This window comes from Chelmon rostratus, chromosome 20, assembly GCF_017976325.1.
Source record: "Chelmon rostratus isolate fCheRos1 chromosome 20, fCheRos1.pri, whole genome shotgun sequence".
NCBI lineage: Eukaryota > Metazoa > Chordata > Actinopteri > Chaetodontiformes > Chaetodontidae > Chelmon > Chelmon rostratus.
Window position 1 is genome coordinate 10,858,342 of NC_055677.1, and position 22,609 is coordinate 10,880,950.

A 22,609-nucleotide genomic window follows, 5' to 3' on the forward strand; every position below is an offset into this window, starting at 1 on the left:
CTCCAGTCTTCCCTGTGTAGTCTCATGGTGAAGGCTTGAATCATTTATAGCCCAGCGTCTCTGTCAAAATACTGAGTTTGTCATTTCTGTACGTTCAGGAGAACAAAGTAACTCCAGGCCTTAGCGCAGAATGATTGACAAACATCATGTGCATTGGCACTGACAGTTATCATGCAGGCCGATGTGACAGAAGACAGCCAGAGAAGAGTAACATTTCAAATGGTTTTCCTCATTTTAGACTTGGCTTGTCTCTGAGCATTAAAATCCTTCTTTTCCTCTCAATGCAGCGACTCTCATTCCATGCAACAGTCAGAGGCATAAAGGCTGAAATGGCTGAGTGGGTTTCTCCCTGTCTCTGTGGATGTGTGTCACTGTGGTCTGTCTTACAGCATGCAGCGGTTAACTCTGATATGTTGGTACAAGGACTTTTTATCTGGGTTTATACCAAAAACAAGTTCATCAGACCCAAGCAAAGTCGCCAATATGTAGATTAAAATGGTCCTGCATGCTGTTATATAACCATTTTTTCCCTTATGTAATATTTTGAAGTGCATGGAAAAGCTCTTCTCAGGCATATGCTTGGTTTAGAGGAGCAGAAACGGTCCATTTGGTAGATGTAAGATGTATTTATTGTGAGGTGGGGGTGCTAATGAGAGAAAACAGTGGCGTTGGAGGCGGCGCGCCACTTTTTCTTCTCTTTAACAAAAGGCAACAAGCTACGGTTCAGTATGAGGATAGCCAGGGCTGCGTCGTAATGGAAATGCACATCTATCGCCACACAGCAGTGACCAGCGTTGTGAACACATGTCAAAGGAGCACTTGATATCGATCATGTCACTTGACTTCTTGGCCTCCATCTATAAGAAACCAGAGGGGCGACTACTTCATCGAACTGACTGAAAGTTTCCAGGACAGCCTCTCGCCCTGCCTCTATATGTGTGCAAACAGGGGGCTTTCTGCCCCTTGTTAAAGCCATGTGCACACAACCTCTCAGATGGTCGCACGGGACATTTGCCTCCACCGCATTAGACAGGATGCAAGCCAGTGAAGACGCAGTGAAATGAGCTGTGCTTGTGCAGGACGAGACGCATTGTTGTTTTTCACAAAGTGCATTAAAAAATAGTCTAATGAGGAAAACAGCAGGCTGTGAGCGGCAAATGGGGTCAAGAAATATCCAGACAGCCCTTGTGCAGGCCGCACAGATACTGCCTCGATTTTGTCTTTCTCACATCAGAAGATAGTTAGAAGAGCTGTCCAATAAAAACACGTCCCACACAACTGACCTCGTTAACTGTGCTTGTTTTACCCCCCAAGTAAATGGAATGACTCATCCTTTGCTTTGTTTTCTCTTGTTTTACTGTTTGAGATCAGAAGATGAGTGAGGGGTTTCTACGGTAGGTTGCAAAGCATTCCTCCACTCTAATTGTTTGTGTAGGTGTCCGTGCTCCCTCCTTGGTTTCTCTCTGATCATCAGCAAGGGCAGCAGGCGCTGATCGTACAGTGGCAGCAGGCCAGACAATTACACCAGGCAGCAGCACCCATGAAAAGTCTGAGAAAAGAAAAGATGTAGGAACAAAGGAAAACATTTGGCTTTTGTTACTGTACAATGAATAATATGATTTTAATCAATAAAATTGTGTTGTTGAGAGCATAAATTGTGTCAGAGAGTCATGGCTGGACTGAACTTTGTTCTCTGCGATTAATTCGATTGAGTGGCTGTAATTTAAAAGCTTCCAGGGCCTCGGCATCAATCAGCTGAACTAGTCAAATAAAACTAATGTAATGAATCAATCAACGGAGATCCACGCATTAATCTGCTCCTCTGTCAGAAGCCTTTCAACACCAGGTTTAACCCTCCAGAGAGAGGCAGGGAGTGAATGCACAGTATGGAGGCTTGTGATTAGAGACAGAGAAGTAAGTGGGAGACAAGAGAGGAGGAAGATGCAGGTACAGTCAGGGCGGATGGCAGGTAGCTGGACGCGCAGGCTGGTCTCGTTTTGTAAATTCATCAACGTGAGTGATTGGGCGACTCAAGGGCGACATCGTTTCTTGGGATGAGCAGCATGGAGAGGCAGCTGTCAGGCATGGAAGAGGTGCCAGGAACTGCGCCGTCCTCCGCTGTCCCCCCTTCATCCAGTGATGACGGGAGGTCATCCAAACATTTAGCAATACAGGGGATCTGGTGCAGCCGCTTCTCGAGCTGTCGATGTAGAAACCTAACTTTGATGTACACAAAGAGAGGAGGTCTGTCATTTAGGACGTGAAGCTTAAATGACTCCGTAGACACACACGCTTACCTAAATTGTCAGCTGCATTCAGTATATACATTTTAGTATATTCTCTGCTGTTCTTGGTATATTTTATTGTTTTAGTATATTTTTATTGTCTTAGTATGCTTTTATTTTTGGCATATTTTTATTGCATTTTATGCATAATTTTTACCGCATGGTAAGTTTATTTTATTCTACTATCTTTATTTTATTTTATTATCTTTCTTATTATCTTTGTTTCTATTTTTGCAATGGAAATTTCGTTGACATGTCCATGCTCAATGACAGTAAAGGCAATCTTGAATCTTGAATCTTGATACAGGATTTTTAAGGTCAATACTGATATCACTAATTAAGATGATAATAACTTATCAGCCAATATTCACATTTTAACTATATAACCAACATGTTTGATAAGATTAGGATCCCTTAAATTTGCCTACCAGCATTTCTAAAGCTCGCTAATAAACAAGTTGTAATTCTTCAATCCAAACAAAAACCTACAGGAAATAGTCCGGCACATGGCTTCCTGTAAGATGGCGAACTGTTGTCATGTCATATTCGTATTTCAAGAGTGGCGTCAGGCTTCTCATCTAATTTTCAGAAAGAGAGGGAATCCCAAAATGTCAAACTGTTCCTTTAAATTTCATCCATGAGTTGAGGTGTACTGAGCAAGACAGCATACAGCTGAAAATGTAACTTTTAATTGCTCTCTGGTGGGTAAAATACGTAATGGCGCCTCATTCTCTCAATTATCGCAAATATATCTGACATTTCAAAACGGCCGTTTCTTGGTACTCATTCACCCGACGTGGAGCGCGATAACGATATATTGCTGTGACCAGTTAAAAGATAACATCAGCTATTTCCGAGCCAGCCTGTCAGTCAGACTCCACGGTGACTGACGGTGTACGTGCAGCTTGACCTTATAGAACCAATAACAGGAGCCTGAAACTGAAACAAAATGCTCACGAGCAGCGAAAGAACAGGCATCACCAAATTTTGTGGGTTTTAATTTTTCCGACTCCATATTTCCCCAATTTGGTGTGAAAATCATTCTACTTCTTAAACCAAATAAGTCATTAATGATCCCTTTTGGTTCACCAAAAGGAATATTGACACAAAGCTGAAAATAGCAGATATTTTAAAAATAGATAGCAATTCAGATTTATCAGATCAAATTTACGTCTATTTATTTGTTGCATTTTGTTTTTGTGAGGAAAGCAACGTTTAAGTCAAGCCTGATGTTGCCTTACACACAAAAGAGTTCATTAAACACTGGTATTGGATCGCGACTCGGTATCACAAATATCGGAATCGGATTGCAACCGGAAAAAAGTGGATCTGTGCCGCTCTAGTAAAAACCCTCATTTTTTTATTCACTGGGTTCTGTTCTGCTAAAGGGTAAAAAATGATTCTGTTGGTAGGCTCTCAGTCACAGCTGCCAGGCTGCTGTTATGCTGCCAAGCATATTGACCTTGAGAAAGACTTTGCATCCTGATATGTTAAAGCGCCGCCGTGTCTGAGCCCAGAGGAATGTGCGTGGTCCTCGCACAGCCGCCGCCTGGGCTTCTGCAGCGATGGAGGCGCGTCGTAGGTTGCCCGCAACGTAATCCATCGTCGCCTTTCTTCACGCTGCCTCCGCTTCAGCAGCTTTGGCAGACCTCGGGATATCCTGCTGGCGATGCGCTGATGCTGCGACCAGTTGCCTGTTTTGTTTTTGTTTTGTTTCGTACGGCGTTATCTGTGTCAGGAGCGAGACCCTTCGCGGCCCTGTTGTGTTTTCTTTTGTTGCAGTGCTGCAGCTCACTGCTCAGCTGCCTCTTCCGGGGTCTATTTTCACTACTACGCCTCCTACTTTTGGCCTGTCTTGGCATCAGATTTTGCACTTTTGAATCCTCTCTCAGAATTAAATACCCTCTATCTGTAGATTTAACAGTTTCAGCTTGCTTGCTAACATTGACCTGCGTATGTAGCCTAAGCCGCTTACCACATCCAGCCTCAGCTCCTAAATCTCCTCTTTGTTGTAAGGTTCACATTATACCATCTTCCTAATCTTTACAAAAGCCTCTCCAATGGCCAAAAGATGCATCTTCGCCGTGCGGTGCATTTCCTTCACCTCGCAGTTCACCTCAGCAACCATTCCCCTCAGATCTCTGCTCATGGAAGCTCCCAGTCATGGAGGGCGAAGACAAACATCACCGTAATAACTGGTAACGATGGAACCTTCAGATGTGTTTTCTCCACTTGTTCACTGAGGTTTTTGATCTTCACCTGCGTGTCCGAGCGCTGTGATGCAGCCCAGGCGTTTTCTTTACATCTAATTATAGCACAATCAAATGTGTTGCCGTCATCACACAATCATACTTGCCGTACTGAAATCCAACGGCAGACTGATTAATTACTCTACGTGAAATTGCTTTGTGTTTGAGAGACTGAGAGAGAAAATCTTCACTATGCTCCTTGAAGATAAAAATAACAAACGTCACCAGAAGTAGGCTGATTTTCGTCTTTGCTCTGTCGAGACGGCAACTTAGATTAGCTCTCACGATTCCGTGCAATTAAATCACGGTGCCTTTTAAAGACTCACTAAGTGCTCTGTGATGGCAGGAGGTTGTGATTGCTTTAGAGCGTTTTCTGCAGCAGGATACTGTGAATAGAAGAAATTAAAGTCATCTCAGGGCTGAGTATGTGCATGTACAAGTGCAACTGTTTGCACTTGTACATATTAATCAGTATGTGGAGCGTTACTCATAAAGCTTTCCAAGAACTTTCAATCTAATCGCCGAACTGCTATCAGACCACTGTTTGCTAGCTGCGTTTTGTAATTAGATTTTTTTTCCGTCTCTTCTCAATCCCCCCTGATGTGTCCAGTTCACTGGGCTGTGCACACAACACCCACACAGGCGATTGTCAGCTCAGGTGGGCTTCCCCGAGCTCCTTGACCTCTCTCATCATGGGCGAGCATGAATTACATTAGCCACAGTTATGTAAACATTAATTAGATGAGGGATTTGGATAGTGGCAGAACACCAATCCCTCGCTCTTGCACCAAGCTGGAAGCCATTGCTCTCCACTAAGTTTTTTCTTGTATCCCAGTGTATGTATGTATGCATGGGTATGTGTTTCTATCACGCTCACAGGGATGCATAGCAATAAGCAGAAAGCAAGCCGAGCTGAGACTAAGTACACGCAGCCATCTGCATGATTGAGTTGTATGATATAACGCTGAGCCCCAGGCTGGACGTAGTTTAGTCTAACTTGGGTTGGCAATGACTTTCAAACAGGGCAGAATGAGCAGGAGCCTAACTAACCACAAGTAGGTTGTAGATATCCTGAGGCAAGTTGCACAATTGCAGTCAAGATGCTGCTTTGTTGCCGCCTGTAACGGCGTGTAAAGAGTCAAAAAATTGATCGTCTGCTATCTGTTCTATATCATGTGTTACACTGAATCATGGTGTATTATTTGGGAGTAAATATGGAGCTGAGGCCTTGCAGCTGTCACTCTGCACTACTCTCCGCTGACACCATGTACGCAAACAATGAGCAAATGAAAACTGGAGTGTAAATTAGCTGTAAATCTGCACTCTGTGGAGAAAGGTCAAAAGAAAAAAATAACTCAAAATAAACCTGAGAATTAGCAGAGCACTGGTGATGTTTGGCTCCACTTCACAGGTGCAGCACAGGGTGGAAAAAGTGAAAGTGTGAGCGTTTGTGGTATTCTCCTGACAGAGATTAAGACGTTTGTAGATTCAGCACATAGTGGAGAAAAAAAAAGAGTGTTTTGACCTTCGCCATTTGGATCACAGCTCATTTTAACAGCTTTCTTCGCTCTGAGATGACTGCAGACATGGCACACATTTCAGAGCCACCACCAAGTGTGGACAAAATAACAGAAACAGCAAGTAATACCAGGCACCTAAGAGGGGAGCCGCGTCACACACACTTTGAAAACAGATTCAGGCCTTCTTTAGATGCTGTCACAGTCTGAAACTGTGTTTATTGAAAAGGGAATAAAAAAAATCCCCTCTTTGAAGGATGAAGGAGGTGGAAAGCTGCTTTGCACGCAGAGATCCTAAACTTCCCATGAAAGTTCATTGATGTTCAGACCTTTTATTTTCTCAGGTTTTATGCTCCTTGCGCCAGGTTTTTGCCTCTTTGTGCGCAGGCATTAGATAAAAGCGGTTTCTGAAAGGCAGCCCTGACACATTCTAATTTGTAAGCTGAAGGCCACAACCTACTTTTTTTTTTCCTGAAAATGAGCGACAAAGGTGCCAGTTCAATTTAGTGGCCATTTTTGAGGCTGTACATTCGAGGCACTTAACAAGAACACTCTAAAGTGTCCATTTGTGACAAGCGCTCCTCTTCGCTGATGCAGGTTGTATATGTGTATACCTGCTGTCATGATGTCTGGTAGTTTCTTTGCAAACATACATCCATCATTTAAACCTGCCACATTCGGCCAATAGGAAATCAACATATGAATGACTCACCTTTGCATTTGTAATTGTAATGCATGAGTTCAATTTTTCCTGTTTTGTGCACCACTTGCAAAGACCCAGTGCTGGCTTTTAAATGCAAATCAGAGAGTTGGCAGTTCATAGTCAAATTAGCCTCAGCCTTAGCAATAAAATCATTATCATAACTCATTAATCTGAATATATAGTCAACTTGCTCTGGATCAGTTTAACACAAATGTTGCTTTAACTCCGAGATCAAATGTTATTTCAGGAGCCATTTTAGGGCGTTTGAGTATTCTAAACCTGAGACGCCTTGTGAAATTCTTCTAAATTGTTTCACTTACTCAAACTCGAGGGCATGTCAGGGGGGGGAAAAAGCAGGGATTAAATTTCCATATCAAAGCAACCATACCGGTGCTTGAGGGTCCCTGCATAGATGTATGTGATCCATATTATTTATAGCTCAGGAACGTCCCCTGGGACCCTCATGCTGTTCGGCGTCTGTCGTGTTACAAGTGAGGACAGTTTTTTTTTTATGTAGCTTGCAATTAGAGTCTGTTGCATCACGTCAGGCCAAAGGGTTGCATGATGCGTGACCAACATTTAATCGCGGCATTGATCAGACAACTTTTTGGAGAACGAAGCGAGCAGGCGCAGCCATGAGAGCAGGAGCAGGACTGTATATCACCATCGCTGATTCTTGGTCAGAGGGGGATGTTTAGCATGCCAGCGACACACTGACACCCTGTTAGTGCTAAGTGACAGTGGCCCTGAGGATGAGTGGAGCAAGGTGACTTCTGCCCTTTTGCTAATGAGCACTGCTCCTCTGACTCATTCAACAACATTGACTGATACTAGAGGAGTCACTCCTGCTGAATGGCGCCGTATTCCCTTGTGATTTTCTTGGAGACTCAGCCTATTCAGGGTGCAACGCTGAATAGGCTGAGTACACAAGCACGTGCAAAGAGTGCGACATCATCACCTGCTGCAGATGGATGTAAGGTCAGACATGGACTAATGGGTTTTCCAGTTGGACAGACAGAAGCTTCGTCGACCGCCAGAATAAATCAGACAGCTGCAAAAGAAGCAGAAAAGTACGTTAATCTCTAAACTTGACCTCTGTGTCAATGATTTGGAATCATCCTTTACATCGCGACGTGCATCTCCCACTCAACACTTTCCAGTTCTGGTCGCAAGCGATGAAGAGTCTTTGAAGTGCAATAGACAGATGAAATGTCCGAGTGACTCTACAGATCCCTCTTGAAACATCAGCGGTGCATGACTGGCAGCCCACGAGGGAGACAACAGCACTTCCACAGTGTCTTTGGTGCGTCTCTGAAAAGGCCAATTTGTCACTTGTCAGAAGGCATATTTTGTCTGAAACAATTTCTTACAGTATCATTTTTTTTCCCTCACATTCTTCATGGTCCATTTCCATCAAATCAGCTGGCGTCAAGTTGAGTAGCACTTAGTGGCTAAAAGCCCTCTTGTCTTTGATAAAGCATGTGAAGGGTAACCTCCATCATCAGGGCGGCTCGCTTTCTTTAATCAGCTGCGCTTCCACAAAGACTCATCAGTGGTCATTGCATTGCATTAAAAACAGTGCAGTTCATGAAATGACATACATCCTGTTCAGCTCTTACTTGTTTACATTATATCTATGATGAGCAAATTTTATCCCAAAATATTTCCGCCTGATTGACCAAATTCTGCATCCTTCCTGCAGGGAACAATTCCCCAGTGGAATTAGTGGCTGTCTGCATTCATTAAACTCAGTATCAGTCTAATTATGCGCCAATGTGCACCTACGGACTAATTAACAGGGGATCAATAAGGGCCCTGGATGCCCCTCACGTAGGGGCCCGGTGCTCAGCCCCCTCATTATTGGAGCTGCACCGAGCTTCAAAGAGGATTTCACAGGCTCTACCCGAGGGGCTGGATGACACATTAGGCTGCACAGGTTTGGCAAAAGTTGGTGTTTCTGCTCCTCTCTCTCTCTTTTTGTGTGAGTGTGTGTGTGTGTGTGTGTTGTTGGATCTGATTATAAGTATGTGAAAAATACCACAGGCTGTAGAAGAAGATGACAAGCTATTTAAAGACACTCCACGAGTCATGAGGCCCAGTGGAGAATTAACATGATTATGAGGTGAAAGACTGGAGGAATCTGTGACAGCACAAAGTTAACGGTCATGCCTGTGCATTGCTCATCTAAGTAGTTATTGAGTGCAGCTTAATGGAATCTTAAGTGTCTGACAAACATGAAGCTACCATTACTGTTAGCTTAGCACAAAGGCTGGAAATGGGAAAACAGCTAATGTCGCTCTGTCTAGAGGTAAAAAAAAAGGCTACTGTTACCATACTGTTTTTTACAATTCAATTTTTGTATTGTTTAAAAAAAAAGTTAATTAGTTAGCTTTAGAGACGCAGAGCCAGGATAGCTGTTTCCCCGTTTCCAGTCTTTGTGCTAAGATAAGCTAAGCTAACCGGCTGCTGGCGGTAGCGTCATATTCACCACACAGACTCGAGAGAGGTATCTATCCCCCAACTATTGGCAAAAATGTGTGTAAGCTTGTTATATTTCCTCTTTTTGGACTCACAAAATCATGCCACATATTCACCCTAAACCTAACAACTATGCTACCCACAGTGCAACTCAGCCAGAGATTCGAGTATGTTATGCTAGTAGCTAATGTAGCCTGAAGCTGCTAGCCTCCAGCAGAGACGAGAAGCGGCTACAGAGGTCGGACAAACTTTCTAGTTGTATTACACTTATGGTTGTATTTGCATGTTGACTATATTTTGGGGAATTCTGGGATGGCTGTGACTTGTGCAGTGGGTTGATGCAAACAATATTTCACTGAGCCAGCTCTTGATGAGGGAGAATAAAATATCCTTTAATCTGGTCATTTTATTATTATTCTCGTAAAGTTGTGAGGCAGTTTGGTACAGGACCTGGTTTTACAGAGTACTGGGTGTACCCGATGATGTCACTGCGATGAGCCCCCGCAGTGCTGCTGAAAACCAAACTGAGGGACGACCTCTGTAAGTTGCCATGACACCAGGCACTAACCAGCTCTGTCTGGTTCCAACATCCAGCATGGAGCCACTGCGCCACATACACACTCGCGCAAACACATACGTCACGCACTCGCTTGCATGATCGTGTACCCCCTCACACACACACACACACACACACACACACACTGGTAATGTAGTTGGAATGATATCTCAAGGACTCTCCCCTCCACACCGTGCTGGTTCCAGGAACCCAGCCAGGTTTTGGGGAGCAGTCGAACTGGTTCGCTCGCGTCAGGGTGTGCACTTCCGGGAGACGGCGGCTGCGTTTCGTGCTCACCTGCACATGGCACGCTCACTGTGACCTGGCTCCAGAGACCTGGGTAATACCTGCCACAGCGAGAGGTCTGGACACAGGATTACCTTTTGCCCTCTTCTGCAGCAAAGTGAAGCCTTCGTTGATGCCCCTTTACCCTGCAAAAAAAAAAAAAAAAAAACAGATGATGCAGTTTATCTTCTGGCTTGTCCTTCTCAGAGTGTGAGATGCCACGTGGAGCAGGCGGTAGTTTAGGAGCAGCAGGCAGCTGTGAGGCATTGCACAGGGCCAAATGGTGTTTCTGTCCAAACCACAGCAGATCAATAAAGGCTCTGACCTCAACTGTCAGCCAACAAACTCTGTTCGCCAGGGGACGCTCATTTCCCTTTCACAGTGGAAACAAGAAGCGGTGAATGTAATCTACAAAAGTGCCTAAGCCTATCAGCAAACAGCTCAGTCATGTGGATTTTTTGTTCTGCAGTTTAGGTGGCGGTTTGCTGATTCCTGTCTGAGAAATCGTGTCACGTGAAGCTGCTCCCCGTGACATTAGGATCCATAGTTGACTGTATATTCAGGGAGTATTTTTAAGCCTCCTACGTGCCTTGGTGACACGTCTGAACCTTGAAAATCGGCCTGTGTGTTCAGTCACTTCTTTTCCCTGCAGAAAAGCAGACTGCACCCTGTGGTCTGATGTGAAGCATGCAAAAATAAAGCATGTTGTTCTTTGAAGACAGCAAACGGCACGATGTTCCGCAAAATCCTGGAAAAACTGTGCAAAAAATAGCTTCTCTGTCCTCCAGCCAAGCAGGTCAAAGATTTTTATGTAATAATTCATCGACTATAAATACACCAGCAAACTGTCAGCAGCTAATCACGTCAGATTTATGCCACGAAGCCGCTGATGAGATTATTTTGCCCTCCTTCTATAACCGGCCCTCTGGCGCTCTCACCTCTTCTTTGATGCTAACGGGTCAACTTTTGGAAGTGGGGGGGAAGTTTTGAGCCTCGGGCCAGTTTTTGCATGAGTGAATGTCCTTTCTTTCCCCCTGTGATTCATGGATCAACGGTGGCCACCAGTCAGTAGGTATTTAAAGATGAAGATGACAAAAGCGCACAGATCTTCATTTTCTCTGCGAAGAAATGCAGAATAGAGATTCTATTATAGCAAAAGGCTTGAAAAACTGTGTGAAAAGCTTCAAATAAATCGGCCAAATGCAGTAGTTTAACTGCACATGTGCATGTGTTCTAGAAATAGCCCTCAAAATGTGGCATGAATAGTCTTTGTAGGCTTCTAGAGAATGCAAACCACTGATCCTATTACAGTTATGGGTTCGTCCCTGCTTACTAATCCATTCACAAATTGCATTCATTCATAAAGAACAAGAAAATGTGCAAAAGTGCTGAAAATCAGCATTATGCATCAGTTATTTCAGGATCTGCTTCACAGTAGATTGACGCTTCAGTTACACGTGGGATGAAATAATCAAGTGCTCCTACCTGGACGGCTTCATGTGTACAGGAAGAAATATTAAATGATAATACTTTCTATGACACCTTTTTATTTTTTTCTGCCGCCATCTTGACCAGGACTCCCTGGTGGCAGAGATTTTGTATCTCAGGCAAATCTTTCTGATTAAATGAAAGACAAATAAATAAATAAACAGGATCATGAGATGTCACGATAATCCAGAACAGATAAAAAATGTCGACTGAACACCATGTTTTCTTGCTGGAAAGAGAAAGTATTTCTTTCTTATTATAATGTAACAAAAAAAATCCATCCAAGAAATGTCTCTTTATTTAATACTTTTACTCAAATACAATTATTCCATAAGGGGAAATTATGTATTTTTTCCTCCACTGTGTCTATTAGAGGGCTTAGTTACTAGTTACTTTGCAAATTCAGATTATGTACAAAACATAGAATCAACAAATAGATTACAGTGTGTTTTTATACATTATGCGACTAATATTACTCTCAAACGGGCCATCCTGCAGAGTGAGTACTGTTACTTTTTTTAGTATATTTTGATGGCAATACTTTAAGTAGAGATGACTTTTACTTGTAATAGAGTATTTCTGCATTGTGATATTGCTACTTTTACTGAAGTAAAAGTTCTGAGTCACTGTATATAACACACTGCATTAGCCAGTGGTGGAAAGTAATTAAGTACATTTACTCAAGTGCTGTATTTAAGTACATTTCTGAGGTACTTGTACTTTACTTCTCTGACTCAATTTCCTATACTTTTTGCTTCTTCTCCACTACATTATAGTCGCAAATATTGAACGTTTCACTCCATTAGATTAATGTGATAACTTAAGTTCCTCTGCAGATTCAGATTAATAATACAAAATATGATCAACAAATAAATTATGATGTAATATTGTTGATAGGATGATCCCCAGGGTGAAATTCACGAGCTAACAGGCATAGAAAAAAGAAGTAGCTCCACCTTTTCTACACTGTGGTATTGTTACTTTTACTCAGGTAGAAACAGTAAGTACTTCTTCCACCACTGGCATGAGCCACACTGTGAACTCAGGTGGGACTCACAACCCTCCTGCAAGCCCAAAATGTCAATCTTTCAGGAACTTTGGGGGGAGAAAAAGGAATGAAAGAATCCACTCGGTAAAGAGGATTGAGCTCCTTCAGCTGAAACTATAGCGGATGAAAAAAATCAAAACCTGCAAGGAGGGTTTTCACATGAAAGAAGCAATATGTTATGGAGAGAACTATTTCTAAATCTTATCCTTTAAGCACATTTGAGAGCAGTGGAGACGCAGACAGTGAGAGTGCGAATGACTTTGCTCCATGGTCACAGCTCATAGAGAACTTTATCCGGCCTGTGATGTGTATTCTTCCATAAAAGAAACACCGTGGCAAAGTAATCCTGTTTGGCTGAATTCACCCCGGATCAAAAGTCAGCGAAAAACCTTCAACACTGGTGGAGACAGTGGATGACACGGGCAGCGAGACCAGCGGCTAACTAGCAGACTGTGTTTAAATTGGGTGATTTTAGACGATATACATTCACGTCACAGAGGACCTTATAGCCTTCTCTAAATCAGGACGGGGACTTTGGGCCACTAATTACGCAGTTCCTCCTCACATCTCCAAACACAGCATCACTTGTGACCTTATCTCTCTGCCCGTCAGAGCGTTAGCATTCACATGGCAAGTGTGGCGATGAATGTAATTACTGGAGCCCAAAATAATAACAGCATCATCTTTGAGCAACCAGCAGCCAGTCAGTTGTAATAGGACCCCTCCCTCCATTTCCGCCAAATCAGTGGAGACAAGGACAAAAATAAAGTTATTCGAGTCCTGGATCTATGGGAGAAACACATACAGAATGAAGACACTTATAGAAATCCTATTACGAAGATTATCACAGCTTTCTAACTTTATGATGTGCAGCTATTATAGGGCTCATGGCGCAGAAAATCACAGAGATGAAAACACTAACGAAGACCAAAATACAGAGTATTGCTGTTCTGGAGTTTTCAGTTGTATCATGTAATCATTGGCATGTTTTGTTTGATCGTCTTCAGTCTAATTTCTCTGCACCACACCAACTGCTGTTTCACAAATTAACTGTCAGTCCCGACTTTGAAGCCCACATGGACGAGAAGTTGTTAGTTTGGAAATTTGAACGTCTGCAATGCCATGAGTGAGCAAACTCCATCTGCTGAGAAGGATCATGTGAAAGCAATCAAAAGCTGCAGAACAGCTTGCAAAATGAAAAATTACGCTTGTTTTTGATGCAAAACAAATAAGCAAAACAGGCTACCTACAGTTGTGATATTAGGTCAGCCCTATTCACATAAAACTATTAACTTTTTCACCTTAAATCAGAAAAAAATTTAATGTAAAAATTCTTGAAAGTTTTGCTGATATAATAATAAGATGTGCAGAGTGATGCATGTGCAGAGTTTGACACTGGAAGACTGTTTTCACATTAAACTTGAGTTCAAGGTGTGTTTATAAGAGCTGACGTCACATCTCGTCTGAAAGCCAATCATTGGTCCAGTATGCACCTTACCTACATGTGATGACTTGAAGCTCAAGCACACGTACACTGACAGTGAATTTTTCAATGAAGTGGGAGACATCTTGTGTCTCTCTATAAGTAATAGATTAATATAATTATTATTCAAAGCAGATGTGCCTTAAAAAATGTCTGGAACGAATCTTTAAGATGATTGAAACAGATGCCCCTTTTCTTTTTCTTATATACATTTTGATATTTTTTTATGTATCTTATTCAATTTCATTTTATTGTGACAGTTTTTCTTGTTTTTTTTCTTTTATTCATTTTATATCTTGCTGTTATATACAGATGCATTGTCTGTGTGTTTGTTCTTAAATTGTTGAATTAGAAAACAAACCCAGAAAGACACAAACACAAGATCTGAAATGAGCTCATATCGCCATCTTGTGGCTGCACGCGGAACTTCTCCACGCTAACTGTGACCCGGAAGTGATTTGGTGTGTTTTTCTCTCTCGCACGTGGGGCGTAGACGTTTAACAGCGCTGACCAACATGGCCGCGTGCAGTGTGGAAGAGCTGTTGGCTAAAGCCGAGCAAGAAGAGTCAGAAAAACTGAAAAGCATCACCGTCCACAAAGAGCTGGACCTGGAGTTCGACATCGGCAACCTGCTAGCTTGTGACAAGAACCGTATCGAGACCCGGGACTTCAGAGAGCAGAAGAAAGAGGACTTCCTCCGCTCGTTAGCTCGTGACAACACGCAGCTTCTCATCAACGAGATCTGGAAACAACCCACGGAGAGAGTCGAGGAGGCGATAGTGGTCAAGTTACCCGACTCTGTGACCCAGCTGCCCAGAGAGAAACCACCCCCGAAGGCCAGACCTCCTACGAAATGGGAAGAGTTCGCCAAGCTGAAGGGCATACAGAAGAAGAAGAAGACCAACTTAGTCTGGGATGAAACTGCGAAGGAGTGGAGGAGGCGCTGGGGCTACAAGAGGGCCAAAGACGACACCAAGGAGTGGCTGATTGAGGTGCCGGAGACTGCAGACCCAAATGAGGACCAGTTCGCCAAACGCGTCAAAGCCAAGAAGGAGAGAGTGGCCAAAAACGAGTTCAACAGGTTGAAGAACATCGCCAGGGCCCAGAAGGTGAAAGTGCCAGGTGTGGGACTGACCCCTGTAGCCCAGCAGTCCAAAGATGAGCTGGCCAGAGCTGTGAGCGTGGCCAGATCCTCCACGGCATCCATGGGCAGGTTCCAGGACCGCCTGCCTAAAGAGAAACCCCCAAAGAACATGGGCAAGAAGAGAAAGTTTGAGCCCCTCATCGGTAACTTTTCCAACGAGAAGCAGAAGCAGCTGGAGCTTCTGAGAGTTATGGACAGCAAGAAGCCCAAGTTGGACATCACCAAGGCTGTCAACAAGCAGATGAGAGAGGAGGACAGGGAGGAGGCGTCGGCTAAACACAAGAGGGGAGCAGGGAAGAAAGGGCGCAAAGGCAGCATGGCAGGGAAAGGCAGAGGGAAGGGTGGGAAAGGAAAAGGAGGTAAAGCTGGTGGAGCTAAAGCTGGTGGAGGTAAAGCTGGAGGAGGGAAGAGGAGAGGCAAACCAGGGAAGCACTGAGGACCCTGACTCTCCTGCATCCTGCTTCATCTGTCCGTGCCTTGGCATCAAAACTGGACTGAACTGATGCAATATGAACGATGGGTGTCGTGTCGGGACTGTCCAGGATTTTTGTGGCTCTTTAACTATACGTTGAAACTGTCACCAAATCTGTAAATATCTGTCCCAGCATTCATGGAGGCGTCCTGATTAATATGTGTAATATTAATGGAAAAATACTTCAACTGCAGCACACATTAAAAAAAAAGATCAGGTGATTGTGTTTCCTGTTTTAATTAAATGCAGATAGCAGCAGACATTTTTCACTTTTATATGACTTTTAATAGTGAGAAAATGTACAGATGCAACTTATAGCGCAGCAGCAACAAAATTGTAAACAATGTAGTCATAGAAAACACAGTGTGCAGTGCTCATTTCCTCAAAGATTGCACACATGGTAAGGAGAGAGTGCAGCATGCAAAGAATTTCAAGTGCTGTAGAGAAGTATTTCCTTCTAAAAATGTGTTATTTAAGATAAACATGACATTTTTTTTGGTCACTTTTCACTGTAATCATTAAAAATACAGCAAGCCAGTGAGTTAAAGTATAAAATAGGAACACAGTGTAAGAGATGGGATTCAGGCATCATCCATTGTGTTGTATACACCTGAACTTTTCCCACAGCAGCATGTGGAAACATCTTTAGTAAAAAGGCCTGTTTATTGGTCTGTGTGTTGAGCAACAAGCATGAACTGTGCTAATATGAAGAAGTAAGAATCAGTGCGACATGTTGCGTGAAAAGCTGAGAGGTTAGCAAGTCTGTTTGGCTCTTTGCATTTAGCGTTCTGCATATTGTGGCTGTAAAGGTCCCAGCAAGGAAGGGAGACTTGTCTGTAGGTGTGGGCGATATATAACACTTCATGTTATATATTTTCACATCACCTGCCACGAAAGAGCTTAATTTGTATTAAAAATAGTTAAAGTCGATGCAAGCCCAACTGCAAGCAACATATTGAATGTGTTGTCAATGGAGTGATGATGGTTGATGTAGCTGATGCAGTCTAATGCAGTCTAAAGTATCACCTCTGCTAATAAACCTGGGATGGACAACAGCTTTTCTTTTTTTTTCTTTTTTTTTGGCGAACCTCGTGTGTGTTTTTCACAGCTGCCCTGGCTTTCCTTTAACCTTAACGCTTTTCTTCTCCCCAGAAGTGAACGTCAGACCTGTCTTCTAAGCGGCTTAGCTGTGGTTTTTGGTTATGTAAAGGCTTTGCTTTGGCCTTGATGTTTAGATGGGAGGCGTCACACTGAATCAAGAGCAGTGAGAAGAGTTGCAGACAGCAAAAAAAAGTTTTGCACCTTTGGTACATATGGACACAACTAAAATATAAAAAAACACTGTAATAATTGTATTTTCTATCATTAATAAGTGTATTACTCTGATGGTATTTTGTTCTCTGCAGGTATTTCATTTCATGTGCTTCCTGTTTTAAAAGTGACTTTTTGGATGTAGTCCATCTGAGTGTTCTGCAGGACTACTGAGGCCAAAGATAATGAGGTTAATTAGTTGTCTCACCTGTTTACAGTTGTTTACTCAACCTCCTGTTGACGTTGATGGATTTGAGGAAATAAAATGCACCTGTTTTCTAGGCAGATTTGTTACAGAACTCTGTTGTAATTGCACCAGATTGTTATTACTTTTCTTTTTTCTGCTGCAACAACTCAAATTTCTGTGAGTTGGATTGAGTGCACATCATTTCTAGTCACCTCAATGACTAGAAATGATGTGCACACACTTCCGATGAAATATGAGCCCAGTCAGCCCGGTGGTGGCGCTGTAATTAAGGCCCAAAAATTATATTTTGGACAGGTTACACTGTAAGTCCAATTGCCTTGAGACTGGATGATCACTTTAAAGCAGGACAGTAGGAGCTGATGTCTGTAAATAAAGATGGAAAACGCGCCTCCACTTCCACCCACTGTGCAAAATTGAAGATGAAAGCATACCTTGCCTTATCATCTACTTTATTCTAAATGAGACCATCATTTTCAAAACAAACATGCTGTATTGAAGAAGACCTGAAACTGGTGACTGAGACCACAAAGTCATTGGGAAAGTGTTTACTGAGGTAATAAATCAACTGAGAAGTCATTTTCTCATAAGCTTACATGCAGTTGGACTTGTTTAGCAACCCTGCTGGCCATTAGAAAGAATAACGGTTTAAGGTACTTTTGCATTGGTTTCACTATGCAGGGCCACATTTTCGCAGATGCATAGAACAAATTAATTCTGGTTCGGAGTCAGTGACATGCGCCATAAGCTTACTGGACATGCTCTAACGTCCCAAAATTCCTCTTCAGACTGTCCGGTGATGACTTCCGAGAGATATGGTTGGATAGAATCATTTAGAATGATGGCGGACGAACGTGATGCAGGAGCTACTCAAGAGGAAAAGGTGGGAGCTCACATAGATAATCCACAAAAAAAAATATTAAGCACTTAAAATTTCATTTTAATTTGCCTTAAAATAATACTGGAAAATATAACACTGAGTGGAAGATATTATTGGAGGATAGTATGCAGTACATAGTGATTGAGGATGTGGTACACAGTAGGTTAGCATGTGATTTCAAACAGCCCATCTGTTGAGCAGTGCGCCACCCCGTCCCAAGCCCATTCATCTTTGTCTCTGCTCACCCAGGCCGCTGGAAAACGGGCCACAGTCAATAACCCAAAATCAATCGAGCCCCCTTTGACGAGCTTCAATTATGAATTCTCTTCCATGTCAGGCGAGCAGTGGGGCGACCTCTAAACTTCTCCTACATGTGACCAGATGGTCAAACAATAGACACTGGCATGAAAATGAGGTGGTCAAGCATGATCTCCGATGAGAGCACTGCCTATTATCCCACTGCTGTGCTAAAAAACACTGAAAATAGATCTGTGTCTGGTGAAACTTGCTCTTGAAAATTAAGAAAAACACAACTATAAGTCTAATAATCACACACTTTTCTGACCCAAACTAATATTTTATGTGTCCCTAGTCTTGTGCTGTACATACTCAAGTGTGTTGGACCCTGGGAAGGACAGCGAGTGCTGCAGTGGATTAGTCAGCTGCATTTATTTAAAGGTAGTGCAGAGAGAGCGCAGGAGCTTCCCTTCAGTGTGCAGTGTCAGATCTTCAAGATGCAGCGCATCTACATGCACAGCAATGAACACTTTGAAGTTTTCACCACTGTCCTTGCTCCACAAGGTGAGTGGAATCATATCTGCAGTGAAGTGTGGCATAGCATGTCATTATTTACATTGTTAATGGGAGCAAAATGGCATATCAGTGTCAGATGGTTAATAAGTAATGGGGTAAATCCTTTGTTGTCCTCTCCCTGTACGGACTGTTCGTTAACTCAAGGATGTACATGCATCTATGTGAAGAAATTCTTATGCACATGTGCAGCTATGGCAAGTTATAAAACTAACCTTTTTTTGCTGATTCATTTCCACTCTCGATGGTTAACAGGGAGGTATCGATACAAAGCAGAAGCTGAAAAGGCAAGTTAAACATTCTCCTTCATCTGCATCAATAAAAACGGATCATAGGCTGCAGGTTGTTGATCTCACATCATATTGGTCTTAAACTGCAGAAATATGAATCAAAACAGGTCATTTAATGGTTAACATATACTGGAGACTGATAAGTTTGACAGTAATGTGATGTAAAGCCAATTTCCTGTTGCATGTGTTTAATTTATCTAATTCCAAACATGGACTATGTTTAGGAGGAACAGATAATGAGGAGTAGACCCAGATTTAGGGTTTCTATTTCACTGCACCGCAGATAATCTCTGCGCCTTGACACATAATCCTCTCCATTCACTGAGTGTGACCTGCAGACTGCAGAGAGCACAAAGGCAGTGAGTGCAGCTTCTATAAGTGCATCAAAAAGGGATGTCCCTTATTTAAAAATCATCTGTAAAATTTAAAAGTGCACGCTGCAGGTTGGAAAAAAACAAATGACTGCGACTCTCCCTCTGTCCATTAGATGGTAGTGGTGCACAGCTACAGCCCCCACTGGCCAGATGAGCTGGAGCTGTGTCCAGGTGACGTCATCCTGGTGCTGTCCAAACATGAGGAGGAGAGGTGGTTTGGGCGGCTGCAGGACGGCCAGCGGGGCTACTTCCCCGCCTCCTGCGTGATGGAGCTGAGCCAGGTTGGTTGGCTGCCTGAATGAGCTCAGCAATGCAGCACTACTGGACTGTGTTGCTGCTGCTTCTTAATGTCAGAAGGCAGATTATACTTTCTCTTCTTTTTTTTCTGCTCTTCCACAACAGCAAAGGTTCGACAGACTATGAAAACACAGTTTCTCAATCAGAGTCCTGCTATGAGCGATGGGATCTTAATAAATTCATTTTATGAACACAGATTTTGCCCATGAAGCTCAGTTTGTTCATCACAAGGAGAACAACTGAACTTGTGAAAACTTATATAACTTCTTCTGTGGACACCTGATGATGTCACAGTGATGTCATCCAGGTTGTCTCAGTTTTGGTCTTGTTTTTCTAAACAAAAGCCCGGGTTACAAAGTGGAGTTTAAAATAAGGGGGGCAGGGAGAGTCTAGTGAAAGATGTTTTTGGGTTGCATTATGGGAAATGTAGTGTCCAGTGTTTTTGTAGGTTGGCCACCACTGCAGGCTCTTTCTTTAATGTCTCTTGTGAGTCTCCCAACTCCCAAAGTCATAAAGAAATACTTAATGTTTGAGTTTTCAGGGGTTTTGACAGGACAACTTCCTTTTTATGTCCAATTTAAAAGCTCTCTGGCAATGTTCAAACTATAGCAAGAAAAGATTAAACGGAGATTAAGATGTCTTCAATCAAACAGCTGAAATAAACTCACATTTCTCTACTGCTACTGTCTAAATAAAGAAATCAGTTAAAACTGAATAAAATCAGAGGAGATTGAGCTGTCTGCTGTGTTTAAACATGACACCAGAGGAAGTGTAAAGTTTATTTCAGGACATCTGCAGGACATTTTTACCCAAACACATTCGATGGTTCCCGTTCTCAGGTGAAGCTTCCTCCAAAAGCCCTGCGGAGGAGTGTATCTCTGAGAAGCTCCGCCTGTGACGACGCAGGCGTACACAGCAGACACGGAAAGTAAGTGCAGAACTCGCACAGCAGCCATGACAACAAATACACGTCCCCCTCCACAAGTGCATGCACATGCATCCTGCACACACCCAGCACCCAGCAGCTGTTCCACCACCGTACCCCCGCACATCCCCCATCCACCAAATCCCATCCCACTGCTCTCCGCCCAGAGCCCCCAAACAGGTGGCCCCTCTCGTCCCTCATTAGTTGACAAAGCACACTGATTACTAACCCCCCTAAACACACACATACGTGCATACAGGGGTGCACACACACACACACACACACACACACACACACACACAAGCTAGTCAATCTCCTCTCACTGTGCTGCATCTCATTAAAGAGGAGCAGGAGGGAAAGGAAAGACTTGGATAGGAAAGGATATTTTTGACAGCTCGGATGAAATTTATGTGAATATTTTGATAGATCGTTAAATATTAAATAACTTTTTATCAATGCAATTGAGTCAATATTGCAGCAAAACTTGATTGATAAGGTGCTGTATTGATCTTGGAGTTTATTTGATGGCAGGGGGCATTTATTTTTGACAACCTGCCGCTGAACTTTGCTCACACGCTTGCATAAACACACACACACACCACACAGAGCCCTCAGTACAGCTCCGTGCCTGTCTTGTCTGCTCGCGGTGGAATTTGGGTCATGAGGAATAAACAGCGCCTTTGTGTTTGTTATTTCCTCTTTGTCCCCCAGTGGACACATTCTACAGGCGCTCAGGAGGGGGAGCAGAGGAGGCGGGGCAGGAGGAGGAAGAGGAGGAGTGGGGCTGGATGGGGGCCAAGGCGAGAACGAGGGCCCCTTCCCGGTGCGGAGGCCCCAGAACCCTGCGCCTGAGCCCGTGGCCTCCCAGCTTCAGACGCACAGATCCCCAGGCCTGCTCCACAGGATCTTGTCCAAGTGCCGGAAAAAGAATGAATGCCAGGGAGCCACCAATGGGGCCTTCGAGGGCGACTAAGAGGCCCTGTTCTTTGTCCTGCGTGGCTGAGCCGAGTTCACATTGGTGGGGGAGTATGTGGCTGAATGGAGGAACCTCTAAAATATGAAAAGACGGGTCTTGAACATCTAGATGTGGGCAGGTAATCACTGTCATATCAGGTGTTCTTGACTTGGCTGCGCTTCTAAAAGCAGGAGATTGAATGGTGAGCGCGCAAACCTAAATCAGTGATGTCGCAGAAGGCGTTGTGCCCATTGCGTCTGACGGACTGTGCCTGATGTGACATCACTGATGGGGGCGTGGCCACAAGTGCAACATACCTGTAAGTTTGAATGTACAGAGAGCTGAGCAGCTGCTGTTTTCTGCCCTGTTTTTCAGTGTGGCAAAATCAAATGCCAGGCTTACGCTTTGGAAAATATACAATTACAATCACTGCAGTCATATGTGGAGCAAAGGACAGTAGGAGTTAGCGGCAGTCAGTGGAGCAATAGCCCTTTTTTTTACAACTTTGATGCTGTTATTTAAGTGAAATGTTACTTCCATTGTCTATGCGCATTTTGTTCCATCATTCAGGTTTCCTAACTTCAACTGCTTATATGAATCTGTTAATATGTGTATATATGGCTGCTTAATATGCAATTATTATCACAATTATAAAACCAGTAAACCCTTACAGGCTAACACCTTTTCATTTCAGTGAAAACATGCCTCAGTATATTACCTCATACTTCAGCTCCTGTTCATTTTCCTTCGAACACGCTGGGCCTCCCTCCTATTTAACAGCGCCGGAGGATTAAAAAAAAAAAAAAAAAACTCTCTCAAGCGAAAGGAAGTGTGATTGAGGCCTTCTGAAAGCC

General features: G+C 43.3%; 2 protein-coding genes across 2 annotated transcripts; both read left to right on the top strand.

Moving 5' to 3' along the window:
• The first annotated feature begins 14,595 nt into the window (after positions 1–14,595).
• On the top strand, positions 14,596–17,294 carry rrs1 (ribosome biogenesis regulator 1 homolog). The gene has a single exon (XM_041961613.1). The coding sequence runs from the start codon at positions 14,608–14,610 to the stop codon at positions 15,670–15,672; it is 1,065 nt and encodes a 354-aa protein (XP_041817547.1). The 5' UTR covers positions 14,596–14,607; the 3' UTR covers positions 15,673–17,294.
• A 1,497-nt stretch (positions 17,295–18,791) lies between these two features.
• On the top strand, positions 18,792–21,773 carry LOC121624246. The gene is made up of 5 exons (XM_041961892.1): positions 18,792–18,905; positions 19,170–19,201; positions 19,692–19,863; positions 20,734–20,803; positions 21,512–21,773. Exons 1-5 carry the CDS (start codon positions 18,839–18,841, stop codon positions 21,771–21,773), a joined length of 603 nt encoding a protein of 200 aa, XP_041817826.1. The 5' UTR covers positions 18,792–18,838.
• The last annotated feature ends 836 nt before the right edge of the window (positions 21,774–22,609 follow it).

Coding starts and splice junctions, on each gene's coding strand:
- LOC121624246 (XM_041961892.1), top strand. CDS start 18,839: ATGCAGCGCATCTACATGCACAGCAATGAACACTTTGAAGTTTTCACC. Junction 19,202..19,691: donor ACAAAGCAGAAGCTGAAAAG/GCAAGTTAAACA, acceptor TCTGTCCATTAG/ATGGTAGTGGTGCACAGCTA. Junction 19,864..20,733: donor GATGGAGCTGAGCCAGGTTG/GTTGGCTGCCTG, acceptor TTCCTCCAAAAG/CCCTGCGGAGGAGTGTATCT.
- rrs1 (XM_041961613.1), top strand. CDS start 14,608: ATGGCCGCGTGCAGTGTGGAAGAGCTGTTGGCTAAAGCCGAGCAAGAA.